Genomic DNA, 18,175 nt, shown 5'->3' on the forward strand with positions numbered 1-18,175 from the left:
GTTGTGCATCTCTCTAATACTAAAATCCAGGAAATGTATTTTTCCATGGACTGCTTTACATCCATAAATAGAGCACATTTCTTTCTACATGTTGGTATTTGGGTTTGCTGACAACACGAAACTGGGAGGAGCTTCAACTCCCTGAAGGGCAGAGAAGCCCTGCAGAGAGACCTCCACAAATCAGAGGTGGGCCATCATCAACCATGGCAAGTTTAACCAGGACAGGTGCTGGACTCTGCCCCTGGGGTGGGGCAGCCCTGGCTGTGTGTATGGACTGCAGAGCAGCTGTGGGAAGGGCCCTGGGGGTCCTGGTCAGTGGCCACTTGGCCATGAGTCCTTGTCCTGGGGCATCAGGGAGGGGATTGTCCCACTCTGCTCTGACCTGGGGCAGCCTCTGCTCAATATTGGGGCAGTTGGAGGGACACAATGTAAGGGAGATATTGAGCCATTAGAGAGTGTCCAAAGGAGAGCAATGAAGATGAAGGGCCTTGAGGGGAAGCCGTGTGAGGACACTGAGGGCACTTTGTGTGTTCAGCTGGAGAACAGGAGACAGAGAGGAGACATCATTAGGATCTTCAACATCCTCCCGAGGGGCAGGTACTGATCTCTTCGCTCTTGTGACAGTGACAGGACTCAAGGAAACAGCATGAAGCTGAGTCAGGAGGTTTAGGCTGGATATCAGGGAAAAGTTTTTCACCTGGAGTGGTTGAGCACTGGACCAGGCTCCCCAGGGAAGTGGTCACAGGACCAAGCCTGTCTGAGTTTCAGAACACTCTCAGGCACATCGTGGGATTCCTGGGGATGTCCTGTACAGGGCCAGGAATTGGACTCAATGATTCAGTGGATCCCTTCCAAGTCAGCATATTCTAGGATTTGTGCAAACCATTCTCATTTTGGAAGAAAGAGGCTTTCTTCAATTGCAGAATTCCACCAAGTATAATTTCCTGCAATTCTGATGTGTACAGGGGATTACACAAAATGCAAGGCTTTCCTGCAGATAGTATATTAAACTCTATTGCAACTACAAGACTTGATAACATTACCAAAATGATGTTTACGTTTTGGAAGGGGGTTCTGACTGCAAGATGTCCACTCTTCCAGACTTCTCAGCTCTCTGGAATGAAACAAACAGCTCACTGCAGCATTAAACCTTACTTATGCTTGGCTTGCTTTACTTGAACCAAAATGAATAAGAGTCATAACGGTGGTGTAACCGTGAAGCAGGTCATCCTTAATGTCATTACATTCTCTTAATACGAAATTCCCAGTAACTATTCGATCACATCCTATTTCCCCGTGTCCAAAAAAGCCAAAGAGGGGCACGTTTGGGAAAAACTTCCTGAAGGCATCTGCTTCCATGTTCCTCTTGGTTTTGTAGTGCCGGTACCCCCTGCCCACGCAGGCGAACATGAAGCCCAGGGTGTTGTGCTCGGGGATGTTGGCGGCCTTGAGGCGCTGCACGGCCGCCTCCGCCGTCCGCTCGTCGGCCACGTCCTGGTCCAGCAGCACGGTGGCACTCTGGATCTGGGGCCCGCTGAAGGCCAGCCCCACCACCCCGCAGGCGTCCCCGGGCTGCGCCTGGGCACTGCAAGGACACGGGCAGCGGGTTAGAGGGCGCTCCAGGAGACCACTGCCCACCCCCTGAACTGCTGCTGCTGCACCAGGGGGGTTCAAAGGAGCCACCACCCAGGGGATTCTGACACCACCCCCAGCTGGAAAACAGACCAAAGCCTTCGCATTTTAGCAATTTTTTTTTTTTAGCAACCTTTCCCAAGGAAAAGGTTCCACATCCATTATTGGGGATTAAGCAGAAACTTACTGTTTCATGCATGCCAAATTCAGCAGTTTGTGTATGTCACAGCTCTGCAATTCCAACTAAACTATTAGTTGAACTTAAGGCAAGCAAATACACTCATCATTTACACATCAAACCAGGGCAGCAGGCAGTAAAGTTCCATATTCATGTTGCTTTAACTTGGTTGGCCAGGTCACACAGGTTTTAGTAGTTACATACTAATGTTTTATTATCAGTCACGTAATATAAGGCCAGCTCTGTTATGTGCAGCTGGAAAACTGGATGCAAGAAACATGCTGGTATTAGTATGGACTCCAGACCTACAATGGCATGAGAGGAGCCCATGGGCATTGCCTGCATGTGCTCCACAGAGCGAGGTGCTCCAAGTGCAGATGCACCAGTGGCACAAAGGGCTCTGTCTGCCTGTGCAGCAGAGCAGCTGGAGCAACTGGGCCCAGCTCTGCCCTGCAGGGTCCTGGGCAGGGAAGGGGTGTGAGCTGGATGAGATCTAGCCAGTCCTGGGAGTGCCACATCCTTCCACAGGGCAGCTCCTGGGGCACAGCCCTGTGTGTGTGTGCAGCTCCTGCTCTGGGGTGTGAGCCAAACCCAGGCACACACACGGACACGTGGTCACATCCATGGTCTCTGCCACAATGGGGAATCATTTATTAAACACTGACTGCAATAAACACACAAAGGGTATCTGAAGCTGGAAATCTCCTTTTCAGTGGGTTTCTCCTAGTTGAGTTTCCAGAATCCAATTGGTAACACAGCCACACAAAACTTCCAGCTTTTCTGCCTACGTCACAGTGTAGCAGTTGTGACATTTTTCTCTTAAAGAAATTACCATTTTACTCCTGTTAAAGGGCATTTCTAATACAACTAGAAGGCTACGGATCTGCAGTGTCTCCCATTTTAAATCCTTTTTATCATTTACCTTGAAAAAGATACCTACTTCTCAGAGGTCAGTGATGTGAAGCTCTCCACCTGTCCCCCAGCCAGGATGATACTTTTCTCATTCAATGGGTTGACTATTTGATGAAGAAATCGAGTAGCTCCAGACTTCCAGGAGTTGTAGCCAAACAGAAGAACAACACGGAGATCTGGGTTATTCTTCAGACCTACAAACAAAACCAAACACTGATCCTCTCTTCTTTTTAAATCCCAAGCCCTGAAGCCCAACCTTCCTAGTCTCTCCTCAAATAAGAAATCACACCTTTAGTAATGGCTTTCTGTTGCAATTGGGAAGGCAAGACACAAGTTGCCCAGGCAGGAGCTGGGCTGTGTTCCCCACCTGAGAGAGAATTTCTGGAAAGAACTTTGCAAGGAAAAAAACAGACTGCATCTGCTTCCTCCAGCCTTCCACTCCTTTACCACAGCATGTGAGTCTTACCACAGCTCTTCAGTTTTACTTGACAGTCTTTACAGGTAAGAACCAGGCATATGAGTTATTCAAGAACCATAATACAGTGAATAGCTTTATCTGAAAATGAAATAAATTCCACACTTCAGCAATTTTCCTATCCCAAGGCAGAACCCCCCAGGTTCCTAGAAGACTCAAGAGACCCTTCTGACATTAGTCTTCATAAATAACCTACTCTGCTGAGGACACAATGTGAAGAATATGAACTGTATTCACTGAAATATGCTGTCTTCTGCTCTGCCTTCCCTTGCTACAATACCCTACTTGGGATCCAAATGCCAAGTCATTTTGGGGAAGAAGAGAAGCAGCTCTTCCCCACTTGTTTCTAAATTGCAGTGACAGGAATAATTCCCAGTGGAATATTTTTAACCAATTAGAAGCTGCTTAAAACCTAACAACTCTCTGAACAACTCCACCTGGAACCTAACTGAGGTAATCTGAGACTGATACTCAGGATAACTTAACCTTAATGCTCCACAGATTGGGAGGAACAGAGATGCACAATTACCAGCTGCAGCCCTACAGAGCCAGGGGGCTCTTGGAGCCAGCACAGAAGCTGCTGGTTCCACACATCACTCCAGACTGGCACCTCAAAGAGCAGCACAATACTTCACAAAAGCCCAAGTGAAGAAGAGAAAAAGGACATACCTGCTTCAGCAAATTTATTTTCATCAAAGACCCTGTTCTTCACATCTTTAGAAAAATGGAAGGTGTGAATTTTCACCCCATCCATTTTGGGAAACAACAGAGCAAACCCAGCTTCGCCCTCTTCAATTTCTTGAGGCTGATTGCTGCTGGAACCCATGGGGGTAACTGCAAGGAAACAAAACCAGGCATCTTGTGTTCAGGGACTCTCATACTTTCATCTACACTGTAACAAGAACTAAAACAGGCTGAACAGCTCAGGGGATGTAAAACATGACAACTTATTTCCCTAACAACTTATCTAATTGAAAACTGGTGTGATTTTTTTTTAGAATCTTTTGGAAAGATGAAACACATAGAAGTCCTGCTGGCTATGGATTGTGCTGAAGTCACTTGGGATAAGGAGACATGGATATATTTGGACATTTCCCCACAGTCACACCAAATATAAAACAGTAGGAAAACAAGCACGGGTCTTCCTACCAACTTCTACAGGCACACAAACATGCTCAGGTTTTTAAGGTGTTATACAAGCATGTGATGACAGTATAAACCAAACTGACACAAATACTGGGAGTGTATTATTCAATTATGGTAGTGGTAACAATCAAATACCCTACTTACACCGTGGGGGTTGAATTTAGGGTGAGTAACTACAAAACCCCCAACTTTCTAATGATGACAAAGGGAAGCATGAGGAAAAGCCTGCCAAGGAAGGCTGTGAATTATCCAATTACTGCACGTGCCTCCTGCTAGACCACAGCAAACAGGTATATACCAAGGATGTCCTGTACAGTCAGTCACAATATGACTGAAATATATACATAAATCCAAGAAACATTCTGTAAGTACATCAGTGCCAGGAAAAGCTGCCTAACCGGTTAAATCAATCCTTTTAATTATGACTGCAATACACAAAGTAAGCTCCATGTGTCAATGAGCAGCAACACTGTGAACTCCTTAGAACTGAAGCCAGTGCTGAACAAGGTGGGAAAAGACATCTCCAAGCTGATCTCTCACAAAAACCACGTTTTGCTCCTACCTACAATCCCTGGGGTGACCAGTCCAAGAACCTGACATCGCTTTGGCAACAACTTTTCAAGTGCAAGTGCTGTTTCTTTACTGTTTCTTTTCCTGGCTGTTAAAATAAGAAAAAGAGACAGGAAAACATCAGAGAGAAGTAAAAGTGCGTTCTGAGCAGAACCCCCGTCCTGTTGAGCCAATGCTGCCCATCAGCGGCCGCCCTGGTAACAGCACACAGGTCTGAGCCGTGTACGAGCACAGGGCTGCCGGCACCAGGGACTCCGTGTCCTCCAGAGAAGGGAAAGGATCCGCGCACATTAACACACACCTGCAGGCTACTTCACATCACAAAGGCAGGACTAGGGGGTCGTGCTTTTTGCAAAAGATTTACTTCCCATTGAAATTCGCACCACGCAAATTCCCTTTCAGCCGACGCTGCTCCACCAACACCCCGAGCACTCCCGGAAAGGGCAGCGAGTCAAGGGCAGGTGTTACCTTTCTTCTGCTCGTGACACTCCTCGTGCCCGCTGAACGTCTCGGCATCGGCGATGTAGAGCACGGTCTGGGGCAGCACATGCACCTTCTGCAGAGACACGGGACAAGGAGTGCGGGGACAGGGAGGGAGGGAGGGAGAGACAGAGCGGCGGCACGAACCGAGGAGACACCGCTCCGAGGGGACACGGCCCCGGCCCCCGCCCCGAGCTCCCGTCAGACAACAGGACACCTCCCGCAGCCTCAGCACTGCCCACACTGATCTAATGAAGGGGCAGCACGGGCACAGAACCGACCCAGGCCCCACACGAGCGAGGACAGCTCTGCAGCCTGGCCCCCTGACTGCTCGTTTTAACGCTGTCTAAACTCCCTCCAGTCCTGGCTGTCGGCTTTGGTTTAACACTCATCTGTTGAGGTCTCTGTTTAGAGCTTAACAACTTGACAGGAATCTTTCTGTGGTGAAGATCTAGCACTAGTGAACACTGGAAAAGAATCCTGCGAAGAAAAATCCTTCAGTGTTACATGTGATCTCCCGGGCTAAAAAAGGGTTATTATTCTACGAGATCGCGAGATGAAGAGACTGCGACACTGATCATGGAAAGACGCGCGAGCAGTTTCCATCAGTGTTTAACTAAACACGCACGAATGTCCAAACCGCTCAAACTGACGTCGGGCCCTGGAGGAGGGGCAGGAGCGTTCAGGGCCGGCACGAAGGCGCTGACAGAACACACACGCACCCCTACACACACGCGGTCCGCCCTCACTCGAGCTGCGGCCAGCATCCGCACAGCGAGCGTGGCTGTCGGCGGGGCCGGCTCAGCGCCGACACTCCAGGCGATTCGACTGCGCGCCCGCGAGTCGAGGCGATCCTCCTACCAGCGGACACTACTGCAACAACAATGCACGGAACTCCGGTCGGCCGGCCGCCCCGCAATCCGGGGCCGGCCGCCGCTGCCCTCACCTCCCCGCGGCCTAGGCGCTTAAGGCGGCGCATGAAGCGACTTGGTGGGCAGGAAGCCGAGGAATCGCTCCACACCTCGGCCAGAGTTGGCGGGGGACACGAAGCGCCCTTAAGCCTCCATGGCCCCGCGCTCACGGCCCCGCCGATCACGGCGCCCGCCGCCACATCACGGCCCCGCGCCTCACGGCCGACAGCCGCTCACAGGCCCGCCGCCTCACTGCCCGCGCCTCACGGCCCCGCGATCACGGCACGCAGCTCACGGCCCGCGCTCACGGTCGCCGCCCCGGTCACAGACACCGCTTCTGCTGGCAGGCCGGGCCGCGTAAGGGGCCCTAGCGGGGGAGGGAACGCCCGACTCACACGCACCCGTCCACCTTCAGCCCCCGGGCCCCAGCACGGACACAGTTCGTAAAATGCTTTTTATTTATAAACTTGATGCAAGTTTACAAAGTACTGTACATTGCCAAGGAACTCTGCCAGGAGAAGTGGAACCCACACCGAAGCATGCGCCGAGGGCGGGCGGCGGCCGGGGCCGGGTCTGTCCCTCACACCCCGCCCACGGGAAGCGGTGCCAAACCTCGCCCATCGCTTCTTTCGAGCTAAAACTGGATCTAGAAGCAAATGCACAAGGACCCGCGGGTGCCTGATAGAGAGAAGAGCACAAGTTTGATAGTCAACTAAAAAAAAAAACAAAAAAACATAACAAAAACATGCTTCTGCACTTGTGGAAGTGCTTAATCCACGGAACACACCCTTAGCTTGGCCCCAGCGGTGCGAAGGCCTAACGACTAAAACTACAACCAAAATAGAGTCGATTTCTGTAAGGCAATGAAATTGTGTAAGTTCACAGACCCAGGTCCGTCTCCTAATAAAGAACAAACAGTTCCCATTAGTCTCTCAATAACAAAACCACTGTCATGACTATGGCAACATCTCTTATGCCTCTGAAGCGGATGACATGTTCTTGTACTTTATTGTAGCTTTTATATAAAAATTTTTCATTCAAGGACTTTCATCTCGATTTGTGCCAATTACTTTATAAGTTCATTAGTTTACAAATGATTGCAACAACCCGTTAATAAAATGGAACACCTAGAAAGGTTTTTAGTATTTTAAATAACTTCAAGCTTCATACTGCGGCTCTTCTTGTTAAGGAGGTTGAGCCAACAAGTAGCAGGAACAGCCCAGCAAGTTCTGATGCCCCAGTGGAAGTGACTAGTTACAAGGTTTTATTGGCACAGCCTTGCTCTGCATAAAAACAAACAAACAAAAAAAAAAAAGGGAAAAACCCCCAAACCTAAACAAAAAATTAACATAATCTAAACAAAGAGCATCTTTTCCAATAAACAGTTCATATTCTCATACAGCCATGAAAAATGTTTAATGACTTAACATACATGTGTTTTTCCTATATCATTAATTTGGAAATACTACAAACGCTGTCATTTTAGACCAGAAAAAACTACTGTGATTTGCAAGACCTGACATTTCCTAAAACAGTATTAAACAATGTATTAAACTTCTTGGCTTTAAATGAAACAATACAACGCAAGTTCTCTGCAGTCTGCATTTTGCAAAAGGTAAGAAATACACAAAAGTGTGTGAACAACTCACTCCTACTGAATGATCTTTAGTAAGTCGGTAGCCTGCTGTAGGGAGAGCTTATGCTTTCAAATAAAAAAAACAAGGAGAAGGGAGGGCATGGCCCAAATATGCTTAATCCATAAGAACAAATGTGGTAAAGGCCCAAACTGCTCAGTCCAGATACCTACGGAGAGCGGAATGGTAAGGCTGTAACTTATACTGTATGTGTCAGTTGACAGATTATCCACTAACTTATCTAATAGCTAAAGTCCTCAGTACAGCTGTTATAGGGGCACTCATAGCTTGAGTCTGTGTGTTGGAAAACATAAAAAAGAGCTTGTTTTATTGACATTGGTCCAGGTAGACAATAGTCCTCAGCGTTAGCCATCTTCTTTTGGAGGAGTGTACCAGCCTGTGGAGAACAGAGACATGTTAGGGACTGACACACTGCTGGTCCAGACCATCTTACCCTCTCATCTGTGGGAGAAGGAAGCCTAACCTGGCTCCTCCCTTCCCTCTTAATGTAGGCCAGCTCAGTGAGACCCAGTTCCCTAAATGCTACTGGTCAGCAGTGGGACATGAAGCATGTGTAAAGGATCAGACCCAGTCCTTGAGAGTGCAAATTAAATATATCCAAGTTTGGGGGGGTTTGTGGCAGCAGCTATCCTGAGCTGGACAAACTGGACACCGACAAAGGAAGCTGCTGAAGGAGGAACACTGCTGACAAAACTTAGTGGAACAGAGGTAAACCTCCCAAGCCTTCAAGCCACTTAATGCACAGACATACAAACACAACTACACTGGGACACTTATATAAATCCCATTTTGTGTACTGTGGAGTTAGGCATGCACAAGCAGTTGAACAGTTTATCCTTTTTCTGCAAATCTTCCTGGAGGAATAAGCTCTGAAATGTCAGTTGAATAACTGGTCTCCTGACACAATTTGGAATGTTTAGCAGCTGAATCATACCTGATCAAGAGTGCACAGCTTCTTCTAGCCACCTCCACAGCTCCAATCTTAACTCTCCCAGCCCCTATAGCAAAACTTCCTCTAAATGTGTATACACCCACTATGGAGCCTATTAATGCCATCCCAGAGAGCAGGCAGCAGGTCTAAGCTAAAGACACCTTTCCCAGCAGCATTAGGTGCTGTGAGTGCTTTGTGTACAGCTCTTGATGCAGGAGTGATCACTAGCCTAGGCCAGCACACAGCCAGAAGTAAACAGACAGCCATGCTGGCCTTTGTAGGGAACTAAAATAGCAAAAGGCTGTTCATGGCAAGATCAAACTATCATAACATTGGAAAGCACATTAAAGTCATTATCTTTGACCTTCCTCCCAACAGCAGAGAAGGTGTTATGTTCCATTTTAGCTGCAGGGAAACTGAGGCTCTGACTGCAGTCACACTGAAACACTCCCTTGTGTTCACAGCAACACGAACTCCCAGAGGACACTGCATCCAACCCAGATCAGAGAACGTCACAGAAGAGGTAACTGGACTAACTCCTGAATCACAAGACCAGATACCAATTCTGCTGACTACCTTTACATAACCTGTAAGCTACTTAAAGCTTTTAAAGCCTCAGGTTATTTATTGTCTTCTCATACTGGCACGAGTAAATGCAATTACACCTGAAGCAGTTTTTTATGCAGCAGAGAGACTACTGCAGAGGGTAAAAACAGGGTAAAAAAAAAAAAAACCAAACCAAAAACACAGGTGTCTCCCTATTCTGTTGTACAGTTTTCCATCCAGGACATCTCACTTGGACTTCTTGTATTTTTTTAGTCTCAGGTCTTTCTTTCCATTTTATCTCTTCCATAATGATTACTGCACTAAGGTCTTGCCACGTTGAAACAAAGCCTTTCAAGGAAGGGACAAGCTCCCAGTAGATATTTCAGTAATAAATAAGTCCCTTTTAAAGCTACAGTAACAACAAAGTTCCTAGACCAACTGGCTGAAAACAAAATGGAGCTGCCTTTCAAGAAACAGTAGAAACACGTGGAAACATTTCATGCAAACTGGAGAAGTTGCAATGATTGCAGTCAAGTTCCTTTAAGCACTCTTGTTTTCCTAGTGCAAGAGGAGAAGGAAACACCATTTATGGTCTTCCCAAGCCAACATAAGACACTGTCACTTCCAGTCTCTCTGTGGTCAAACACCAGTTCCCAGGGTGCTCTGCAGACAAGGACAAAGTCACAAGAATATACATACCATTTTTCTCATGGATTTGTACTAGTGACTTATAGGACTGCTGTGCTCTTGCTAGATTATATTGATTCTGAAAGGAGAAAAAAAACCAACATAAAAACCTGCATCTAGACATGGAAGACTTAAGAACAGTTCTTCTACAAGGAAACTCTACAGCGGGTTTACAAATAAAACCCATGCACAATGTTGGAACTTTTCTGGCTTTCCAGTACAAGGTTGTCAAGACAAATATCCTTATTTTCTCATTTCTCCTCTGTCATAATGACAGTATTTTGTAGAGCCCTGCTGCTGGGAAGGTTCAGAAGGTTCAGACCCTGGGGTGAGTCAGAAGCATGTGTGAGCAGAACAGAAGGCTTCAGGCAATCCCTGCCATAACTCTGTCCTGCTCAGCTGGGTTAGGCAGAATTGTGATCATAAACTTTTACATCTTACCTGAACTGGTACTTAACAGACACCCAAGTGACAATTTTGCTGTCTTAAAAATTAAAACATAATTCGAAAGCAGCATTTAATTCTTCACAGCCTTTTAAGTTATGGTCTGTTACCAGCATGCACACTTGAACTGGATTGTGCTTTCAATTAATGCTGAATGGTGAGCTCTGAAGTATTTGCATGTTATTATTTTTTCCTCTCTCATAAAACTTTGCAGGTGTCTCCAGCAATAGGAGAACTTCTTACCATGAATCTATGTAATCCTGGCTGTCATCTACAGCCCTTCTCAGAGCCAGAACATCCAAATCCTCCTAATTCTGATCCTCCTTCCCTCCCTCCCTTGCCAATGCAAGGATAGTAAAGTCTAACTACTTAAAACCCCTGCCCATCCCAAGGTTTTATCTAACTCATATGCTCATAATTACATAACAAACTCTTAATTGCCTCTAAAATACTCATACACATGCACTAGACATCAAGACAACTCAAAATGCAAATATATTTGCAATGACAATTCTGTCATTAAACATCTGTGCAAGTCAACAAAGAAATGGAAGCCTAACAGTGATTTGTGTAATTGATAAACAGCACATTTACCTTATTGGCTCCAAACTGTACTCTGGCTTTTCCTTTGACTAAAGTGGCATTGATCTGCATGATGACTGATTCTATTGAGTAGGCACTGCTCCAGCCCTGGAGGAGGAAGGGAATTTTAACATGTAACATGTACTTGTTTCTTGTGCTCACACTGTAAATCTATTTTGGAATGTGTGCTTTGGGATTATTTTTTTTCCTGAACTCCAGTTTTACTTTTAACTACTTCTTTTCAGTTAACTTTTATTTTCCACAGAAAATCTGTAAAATGATACACAGTATTAGTACTAAGAACTTGTAAGGAAAATGAAAAGGCTGAATCACACATTTCCAAAATACAGCAAGACAGAAACAAAAAAGCTCCATTCCTACAGCACTCACACATTTTCAGCAACATCACAACAGAAATTACAACTTCTTGTTCCAAGAAGCAGAAAAGACTGATATCTAATGAAGTCATTCATTGAGCTGTGAGAATTTTGCTCCCATGACTACTATTGCTCATCTCTGCCATTGCTCTACCTTCCAGTGCTCACAAGAGCTTCTGCCAGAGCCTGCAGAGAGTTACTTCATTCATTTATTTAAAAATCAGTCTGTCTACACAAGAATAACCTATGCCTAGAATCTCCTGTATTCCTCCCTTCTCCAGAGCTGACTCTGTGCAGTTGAAGAGACTTCTGGAAAAGAAAACAATGTGTCTTGTTCCCCAGAACTCCCTCTTCACACTGGCTTCCTCACAGAAATTCTGAGAATGCAAAGGTGATGTGCTCTCACTTCTTCTGCCTCTTCCTCAGATCTCTTGTAAGCCATCCAAGGTAGAAAAGAAGATCTCACACAAGATCTGCAAGGCAAATCTTGTGGGACTGAGGTTTATTCCACCATGCTCCCTTTGGAGTGTGTAATTTATTCCACACAGGAATTCTTCAACTCAGGGAAAACACCTATTTTTATTATTTTAAAGCATGTTTTGTTATTATCCAGATAACAGAGCCTGTATTCACCTGTTTAGTAAGAAGTTCCATGCATAATGCACCTCCACCTAGGACATACCTAGAAACAAAGGTGAAAGAAAATATATTTGACATCAGCAGTTAGTAAAAAGATGCAACTGCTCACTGCACTTTAAGCTCTTGCCAGCTCGTTTGTTAAATTCCTTGTTCATAAAGTTGAAATGCCCTTTAACCAGAAATATATTGTAACTAGTGAGCCATGTTATACTCTTAAGCAAAGAAGATTAGCATTGTGAGACAAAAAAAAAATTGTTTGCTAACTAGACTTGATTAAAACCAGTGACTAATCTAGTGTGCACAACTGCTCAGAGACACTGGAAAAAAGAAAAGTTGCCTTTTATGGTTATGCTACCTTTTATGGCTACGCTACATAGGACTGATGGGTGGTTCAAAAAAGCCAACAACAGTCAATTCTGTAAAGAAATTTAACACAATTTCCAACAATATGGGTGCACCTATAAATCAAATGAGATAAAGCAGATCTTTGCTTGCTCTTTCCCTATAAACTCCTTTCTAATTTCAATAACACTTCATCATGCATTGTGCTGACTGGGACTCAGCAGAAGACCTGAGCACCACAAAACCTGAGGGAATAGAACTGACCACTCCCAAAATGTGGTCTGCTCTAGGATCAAGGCATTCAAACCATTCAGAGGGAAATGACTGCTGAAAAGCTATTCTTTGTTTCATTCTACAAAGTCCAAGTAGAACAAAACGAGAATCCAAAGAGGGTTTTCTGGTGTTTGGCTCTGCTTGTTCAGTTTAGAGACTGCAGCACCCCTCATGAATGCTATTTAACTGCACTAACCATGGCTTGAATTCAAAAAAGACACACAGCAATTAAAATCAAATCAGGATCAGCTATCACAGACTGCATTTTCAAATGCAGGTATCATTTTCTGTCACCAGAAGATGCATAAAAGCCTTGGAAGGTGAATTTAATCTTCTCTCCATGCATATATAAAAGTTTCTGTGCCACAGACAGCACTTCAAACATGCTTTAGATGACTTTTGGAGCATGGTGTCCATTAAATGTAGTGGGCTTGGATTAGCATTAAAGGATTTTTACACAAAATCTTTATGGCAGTGTTACAGCAAGAGAGAACCAGTTAGGACTATACAGCAAATTTAAGGCAACACAGGGATCAAGACCCATTCAAAGCACCAACTCAACCATCCACAAAGAGGCCAGTTCTGGAACAGTAGGGCAGGCACAGAGTTTTTCAAGTTGTGACACTTCTACCACCAAGTACAATTTCTGTAGGGCAACTCAAACCTACCCTCCTGTGAGCACAGGAGACACCACTCGCACAAAGGGAGGATCAAAAGGGAAGTTATCCTGAAAAGAATAATAGAAAAAAAAAAAAAAACACAACAGGTTAAGAAATTATTTCCTAAGCAGAAAGTATTTCAATAGCCTTATCTGGCAAATCAGATTTGAAATAGTGCAATTTTTCAGTTCTGTCAAAAATCACTTTTCCACAGTACTGGGAAAAAAAGAAGCATTTTCTGGGAAGCTTTAGTGCAGTATCCTTCCCCCCCCCTTTTTTATGCTACAGATCCATTTTTACCCAAGTAACAGCTGAGGGTCACTTCACTCACTTTCCACAGTAAACCTCAAATTTAACCACAGCATTTCTTCCCCCAGACACATACCTTAAAAGAGAAGTTGAGTAAAATGTACTCTACACCTTCTTTTTCTTTTAAGAACTGAAGATCACTATGCAGTGGGCTATCAGGGTCAACCCTGTAAGAGAAGCAGGGGGGAGATCCTGGATGTAGTTAACATTTTCACTACCTGTAAACAGGAATTCTTCTCAAAGACTTCCTTTATGTAATTACAGTTTACAAACTGAAATCTAAGGTGAACTCTAGAAAATTCTTGCTCCTTTTACAAAGTAAACACTTTGCCATGAGGTCAGCCTGAAAGCTTGCTGCAATGCACTACATTCCCAATGCTATCAAGTGTTATTTAAACACAGCACAAAATAAGCTGTTTATTTGAAGAGAGCACTTTTAATTCTCTTCAGTACACTGGAAATCTATGTTCAAAAAAAAAGGGGAAAAAATTAACAGGAGAACTGTAGTCATCTAGTTTTCAGCACACAGTTAGTGAACCCTTTATGGAATATGTAATTGTAGTTCTGCATCAGCTGTTAAAAGTAATTTGCATCAGCAGAAATACTAAATCCAGCAGCTTCTGCTCAGCAGAATTTCAGCAACTGCTTGTTGCAAAATGCTGCTGATGAGCAGCCTGACCATTAATTCAGTCACTACTGGGTCAATCCCACCCAAGCTCTGACACCCCATCAGCTTTTAAGAGAGACTAGTCAAAAAACACCTGCAGGAAGCCCAAAGCACACATTAAAGGGACTGACAGGCTATCAAAGCCAATCCTCTGCTACAGGTGGAATCACAAAGTTATGAGATCCCATTCCAGAATTACTTGGGCAGTTTATCCCCATCCTTCCAGTCTGAAGTTGCTCAGAAGAAAAACCTTCAGTGCTTAGAAACCTCTCGTTTCCAGCCATAGCTTGTCAGTGTGACTTGTTCTAGTTATAGTGCTGCTCCTCACTCCAGTGGGCTCTTTTATCTGACATTTACCCCCTTGGCCAGTCTGCACAGTTTGTTTGTTTTCAGACACTTTTTGCTGTGATGAACAAACACAACACTTATTCTCTTAGTCATTCTGGAAAGCATTTGCTGCATCCAGCCCATTTTCTCTTTCTTGAAGGCAGAAAATGAGGCCTGTTCACAGCACTCCAACAGAGGTTTCCAACCACTGCACAGTGGTTTGAGCACTTTGTTAGAGGTGCTCGACAGAAAACGCCTCCCGTTACATGACACAGATTTTTCTGACGTGTCATTCCTGCCATTTTCAGCTCCAAAACATTCACAAGCCCCTGATTACACTGAGGAGGAAAAAACCTGTGTTCCAGGTGCTGGTGGCCCAGCTGTACAAGTCCCACCCCTAGGACAAAGCAGCAACTCTACAGGCAGGTCACCACTGTGCTGGGACAGCCACGTCCTTGTCCTGATTCACCAGGACAGATCTCAACTGAGGGAAGTTCTTTCATCCACTGCCATCTTTGGCAGCCCCCCAGCATGGTTTGGGGAGGCTCCTCCTTTCTACAGGGTACCTTGTGTGATGGCAGATGGTCTTCCTACCAGGAATAATTTCAATATAACACCTCTAGGATTACAGTTACTGGACTATGGACACAACAAGATGAGTTATGTACTGCTTTTCATTGTGTGTACGAGGAGATGAGAGAAGACAAATTATATATAATTATGTAACTCACATTTGTGTGATATCTAAAAGTTTCAGTCCTATGTCTGTTCAACTGTAGAAATAAAGAACTAATGACACTAAGACAGTTCTGTTCCTTCTTACATCTTGAATGAAACTAAAAATTGCATTTTCTTGACATTAAAAACAACTAAAAATAAAACCATCTAAAAACTCCAGAAAAAAAAACGTTCATCATTTAAGGTTTCATATTTTGGAGCAGTTTTAGAGAATTGAACAGTAATGACAGTTACTGGATTACACCCTGCGTTGGCAGTGCAAAGAGGGTTTGTCTTTTTGCCAGCTCAGTTACTACAGTTCCATATCTACACATTCCTGTATATCAGAATTAGAGCCACTATTTAGTGGCTACAGTTACCATTACTACTTTTACTACTGTAACACACTATTTTATATGCTCTGGTTAGAGATTCTCATTTATCTAAAGTAATAATCTCTGCAGCAATAATAAAACAGATTGTTCAGAATATGAAAAAACTTGAATAACTTACTTGAGAAGCTTAACATGCCATTCATACAAGCTGTCATTTACCAGTTCCACTGAATATATCCCTGTAGAAATATTAATGGGATTAATTATGCACTAAAAGTATTACAAGGTAAAACACAGCAAAACCATTCTTTGCATTTAAGTACAAATACTGTCAGTAGATGTAAGCAATGGGTAAGATACTGTCACTGCAGCACACTCTTCCTCTACTACAAATAGCAGAAGCACTTCTGAGCAACTACAAGGAAAAAAGTCTTTTCGCTTCCATAAAAAAATTAATCAAAATGGTTTTTTGACACCTAACCATTTCCCCTTCAGACTTTCCACAACTACAAGTCCAGCTTGCTTTTTACTCAGTCTATTTTACACCCAGTACAGGACCAACATGCTTTTAAGACAATTAACACACAGTCTGAGTATGCAGCACTGGATTTCACAGGCTCTCATCTGCACTGGCACACCAGGACAGGACACTGGACAGGGTATGGAACAGAAACCCAGAAGATACTGCATGGGATGGAGCACATTCCCAACAGCTGACTGAAGGAGCCAGAAAGGTGCACTGAGGGAACTGCTCTCTGTGGGAGCCAGCTGCTGATTTCCAGTGGTCTGTTTGTTTTAGGGATGTTCCACAATAGTTGTGCATTCCACTCACAGGGAAAGAGGAAAGTTATCTGCTATTTGCTTGTATATTCAAGCTTCCTCTCTGCATAAACTCACAAGCAACCCAGGAAAAAGCCATAAATCTTTACCCATTAGACAAGATTTAGAACATAGTATCAGTCATGTTCTAAAGTCTAATCTCATCCCTCACAGACTATTCATGTATATACACTAAACCATTAGGATTAAAACTTGTTACCTGGCCTAATATTTAACAGCATCTCTGCTGCTGATGTAATTATTTGGAAAACATATGCAAATCAGGAACCTGCCAAGGATTTCTGAAGGCACTACAACCACCACAGTGCAGTCACCACATTCCCTCCAAGGAATGGTATTATCTATTTCTGAGTTTTATTACTCCAGAATAGAGATAATCTTGCAGTCAAAACTTAGAAGCGTTGGTGCTTGGAGTACAGATGACATTTCAAACTGTCCAGACACCCTTATTTCTAAAGCATTTCAAAACTCAGTAAATGAGGTAAAGAACCCGTGCCTGTTTCTCCTTACTGAGTGTACAAGGTAGCACAGCCAAGAGCATTGCTGCAAAGTTTTCTATGTCTAGAACAACAACTCAGGCCTGAACACTCACTCAGCGTCCTCTCCATGTCCCTTTTAATCAGCAGCTGGTTCAGAGACACAACATTTCTGTTCCAGGATGAACTGAAGGAACTATTAAGGCCTTTTTCCAGTTCCCCAGACCCAAGGACACTATTTTCTGACTGACCTTCATGTAAGTGGAAGTCGGGAATTATAAGAATTTCAATTTGTTCTGCTCTGATGTAACAACGAAAGAGTTGACATTCAGAACTCTGCTCATTGTCAACTGCCATCCATGATGAATCTATTCCACTGTTGTATCCAGAATATTTTCTTCCACCTGCATCCAAATGGGAGTAAAGGCTGGAAGAAGCAGCCTCTCAGTATTCCAGCTTTGGCACCAGCATAAGTATAAAATACTTATGTTGGAACAATGGAACGAGTTACAGTGAGGGTCCTGACACTACCCTAAACAACAGATCACAAGAGAACTCCAGTAGCTTGTTCATTCACTAAAGCCTCCAGCCCTACTCCTTTCCATTCCTCCCATCACCCCTGAAGTTCATGGACTGGTCCTTCAGCTCCAAGGAAGGAAAAAAGTTTCTGTCAAGAAGTATTTATCTGATTAACATCAGTTTCTGAGGGGTCCTTCAGGTAGGAAAGGAATCAAGGTAGGTTCCTCTCAAACACACACTTTCCCCGTGCTTAAAGAGGTTTTTTTTTGTTTTATTCCTCTAAGAGGCCATCTGTAGAGGTGATCAAATAAAAACAAGCACATAGAACCATGCAAGCAAAAAATTAAGTAATTAAAAGGGAAGAAAAACAATTCATTCCAAAATAGAGGCATTATTTATGACAGCTTTACTACATCTAGAAGTAACTCCTGTACAGTCTTTGGATAAAAGCAGTGAGTGGACATCACTACATATGAACAACACAGCTGCTAAAGGTATAAAAAGATTTCATTTGATAGCTCTAAATTCTTTGTTCCTCCCCTTCCT

General features: G+C 44.1%; 2 protein-coding genes across 2 annotated transcripts in view; both read right to left on the minus strand.

Annotated features, from left to right (window-relative positions):
• Positions 1 to 733: 733 nt before the first annotated feature.
• On the minus strand, positions 734 to 6,372 carry FBXO22 (F-box protein 22). Its single transcript, XM_029963139.1, has 7 exons — positions 6,340 to 6,372; positions 6,116 to 6,250; positions 5,382 to 5,739; positions 4,906 to 5,001; positions 3,867 to 4,031; positions 2,751 to 2,916; positions 734 to 1,585 (listed from the first exon to the last, which is right to left on the minus strand). Exons 1-7 carry the CDS (start codon positions 6,370 to 6,372, stop codon positions 1,156 to 1,158), a joined length of 1,383 nt encoding a protein of 460 aa, XP_029818999.1. The 3' UTR covers positions 734 to 1,155.
• Positions 6,373 to 6,744: 372 nt separating this feature from the next.
• The window catches only part of UBE2Q2 (ubiquitin conjugating enzyme E2 Q2), a 34,393-nt gene continuing 22,962 nt past the window's right edge, over positions 6,745 to 18,175 (minus strand). The window contains exons 7-13 of the mRNA XM_008933846.3: positions 15,973 to 16,033; positions 13,825 to 13,915; positions 13,449 to 13,507; positions 12,160 to 12,208; positions 11,162 to 11,257; positions 10,136 to 10,202; positions 6,745 to 8,335 (exon numbers count right to left, since the gene is read on the minus strand). Coding sequence (XP_008932094.2) covers positions 8,304 to 8,335; positions 10,136 to 10,202; positions 11,162 to 11,257; positions 12,160 to 12,208; positions 13,449 to 13,507; positions 13,825 to 13,915; positions 15,973 to 16,033 — 455 coding nt within the window. The 3' untranslated portion in view covers positions 6,745 to 8,303. The remainder of the gene's footprint in view (positions 8,336 to 10,135; positions 10,203 to 11,161; positions 11,258 to 12,159; positions 12,209 to 13,448; positions 13,508 to 13,824; positions 13,916 to 15,972; positions 16,034 to 18,175) is intronic.

This window comes from Manacus vitellinus, unplaced genomic scaffold, assembly GCF_001715985.3.
Source record: "Manacus vitellinus isolate BGI_N305 unplaced genomic scaffold, ASM171598v3 scaffold_53_pilon, whole genome shotgun sequence".
NCBI classification, from domain to species: Eukaryota; Metazoa; Chordata; class Aves; order Passeriformes; family Pipridae; genus Manacus; species Manacus vitellinus.

Coding starts and splice junctions, on each gene's coding strand:
- FBXO22 (XM_029963139.1), bottom strand. CDS start 6,372: ATGCGCCGCCTTAAGCGCCTAGGCCGCGGGGAG. Junction 5,740..6,115: donor CGGACCGCGTGTGTGTAGGG/GTGCGTGTGTGT, acceptor GAGGGAGTTTAG/ACAGCGTTAAAACGAGCAGT. Junction 4,032..4,905: donor GGTCACCCCAGGGATTGTAG/GTAGGAGCAAAA, acceptor GTTTCCTTGCAG/TTACCCCCATGGGTTCCAGC.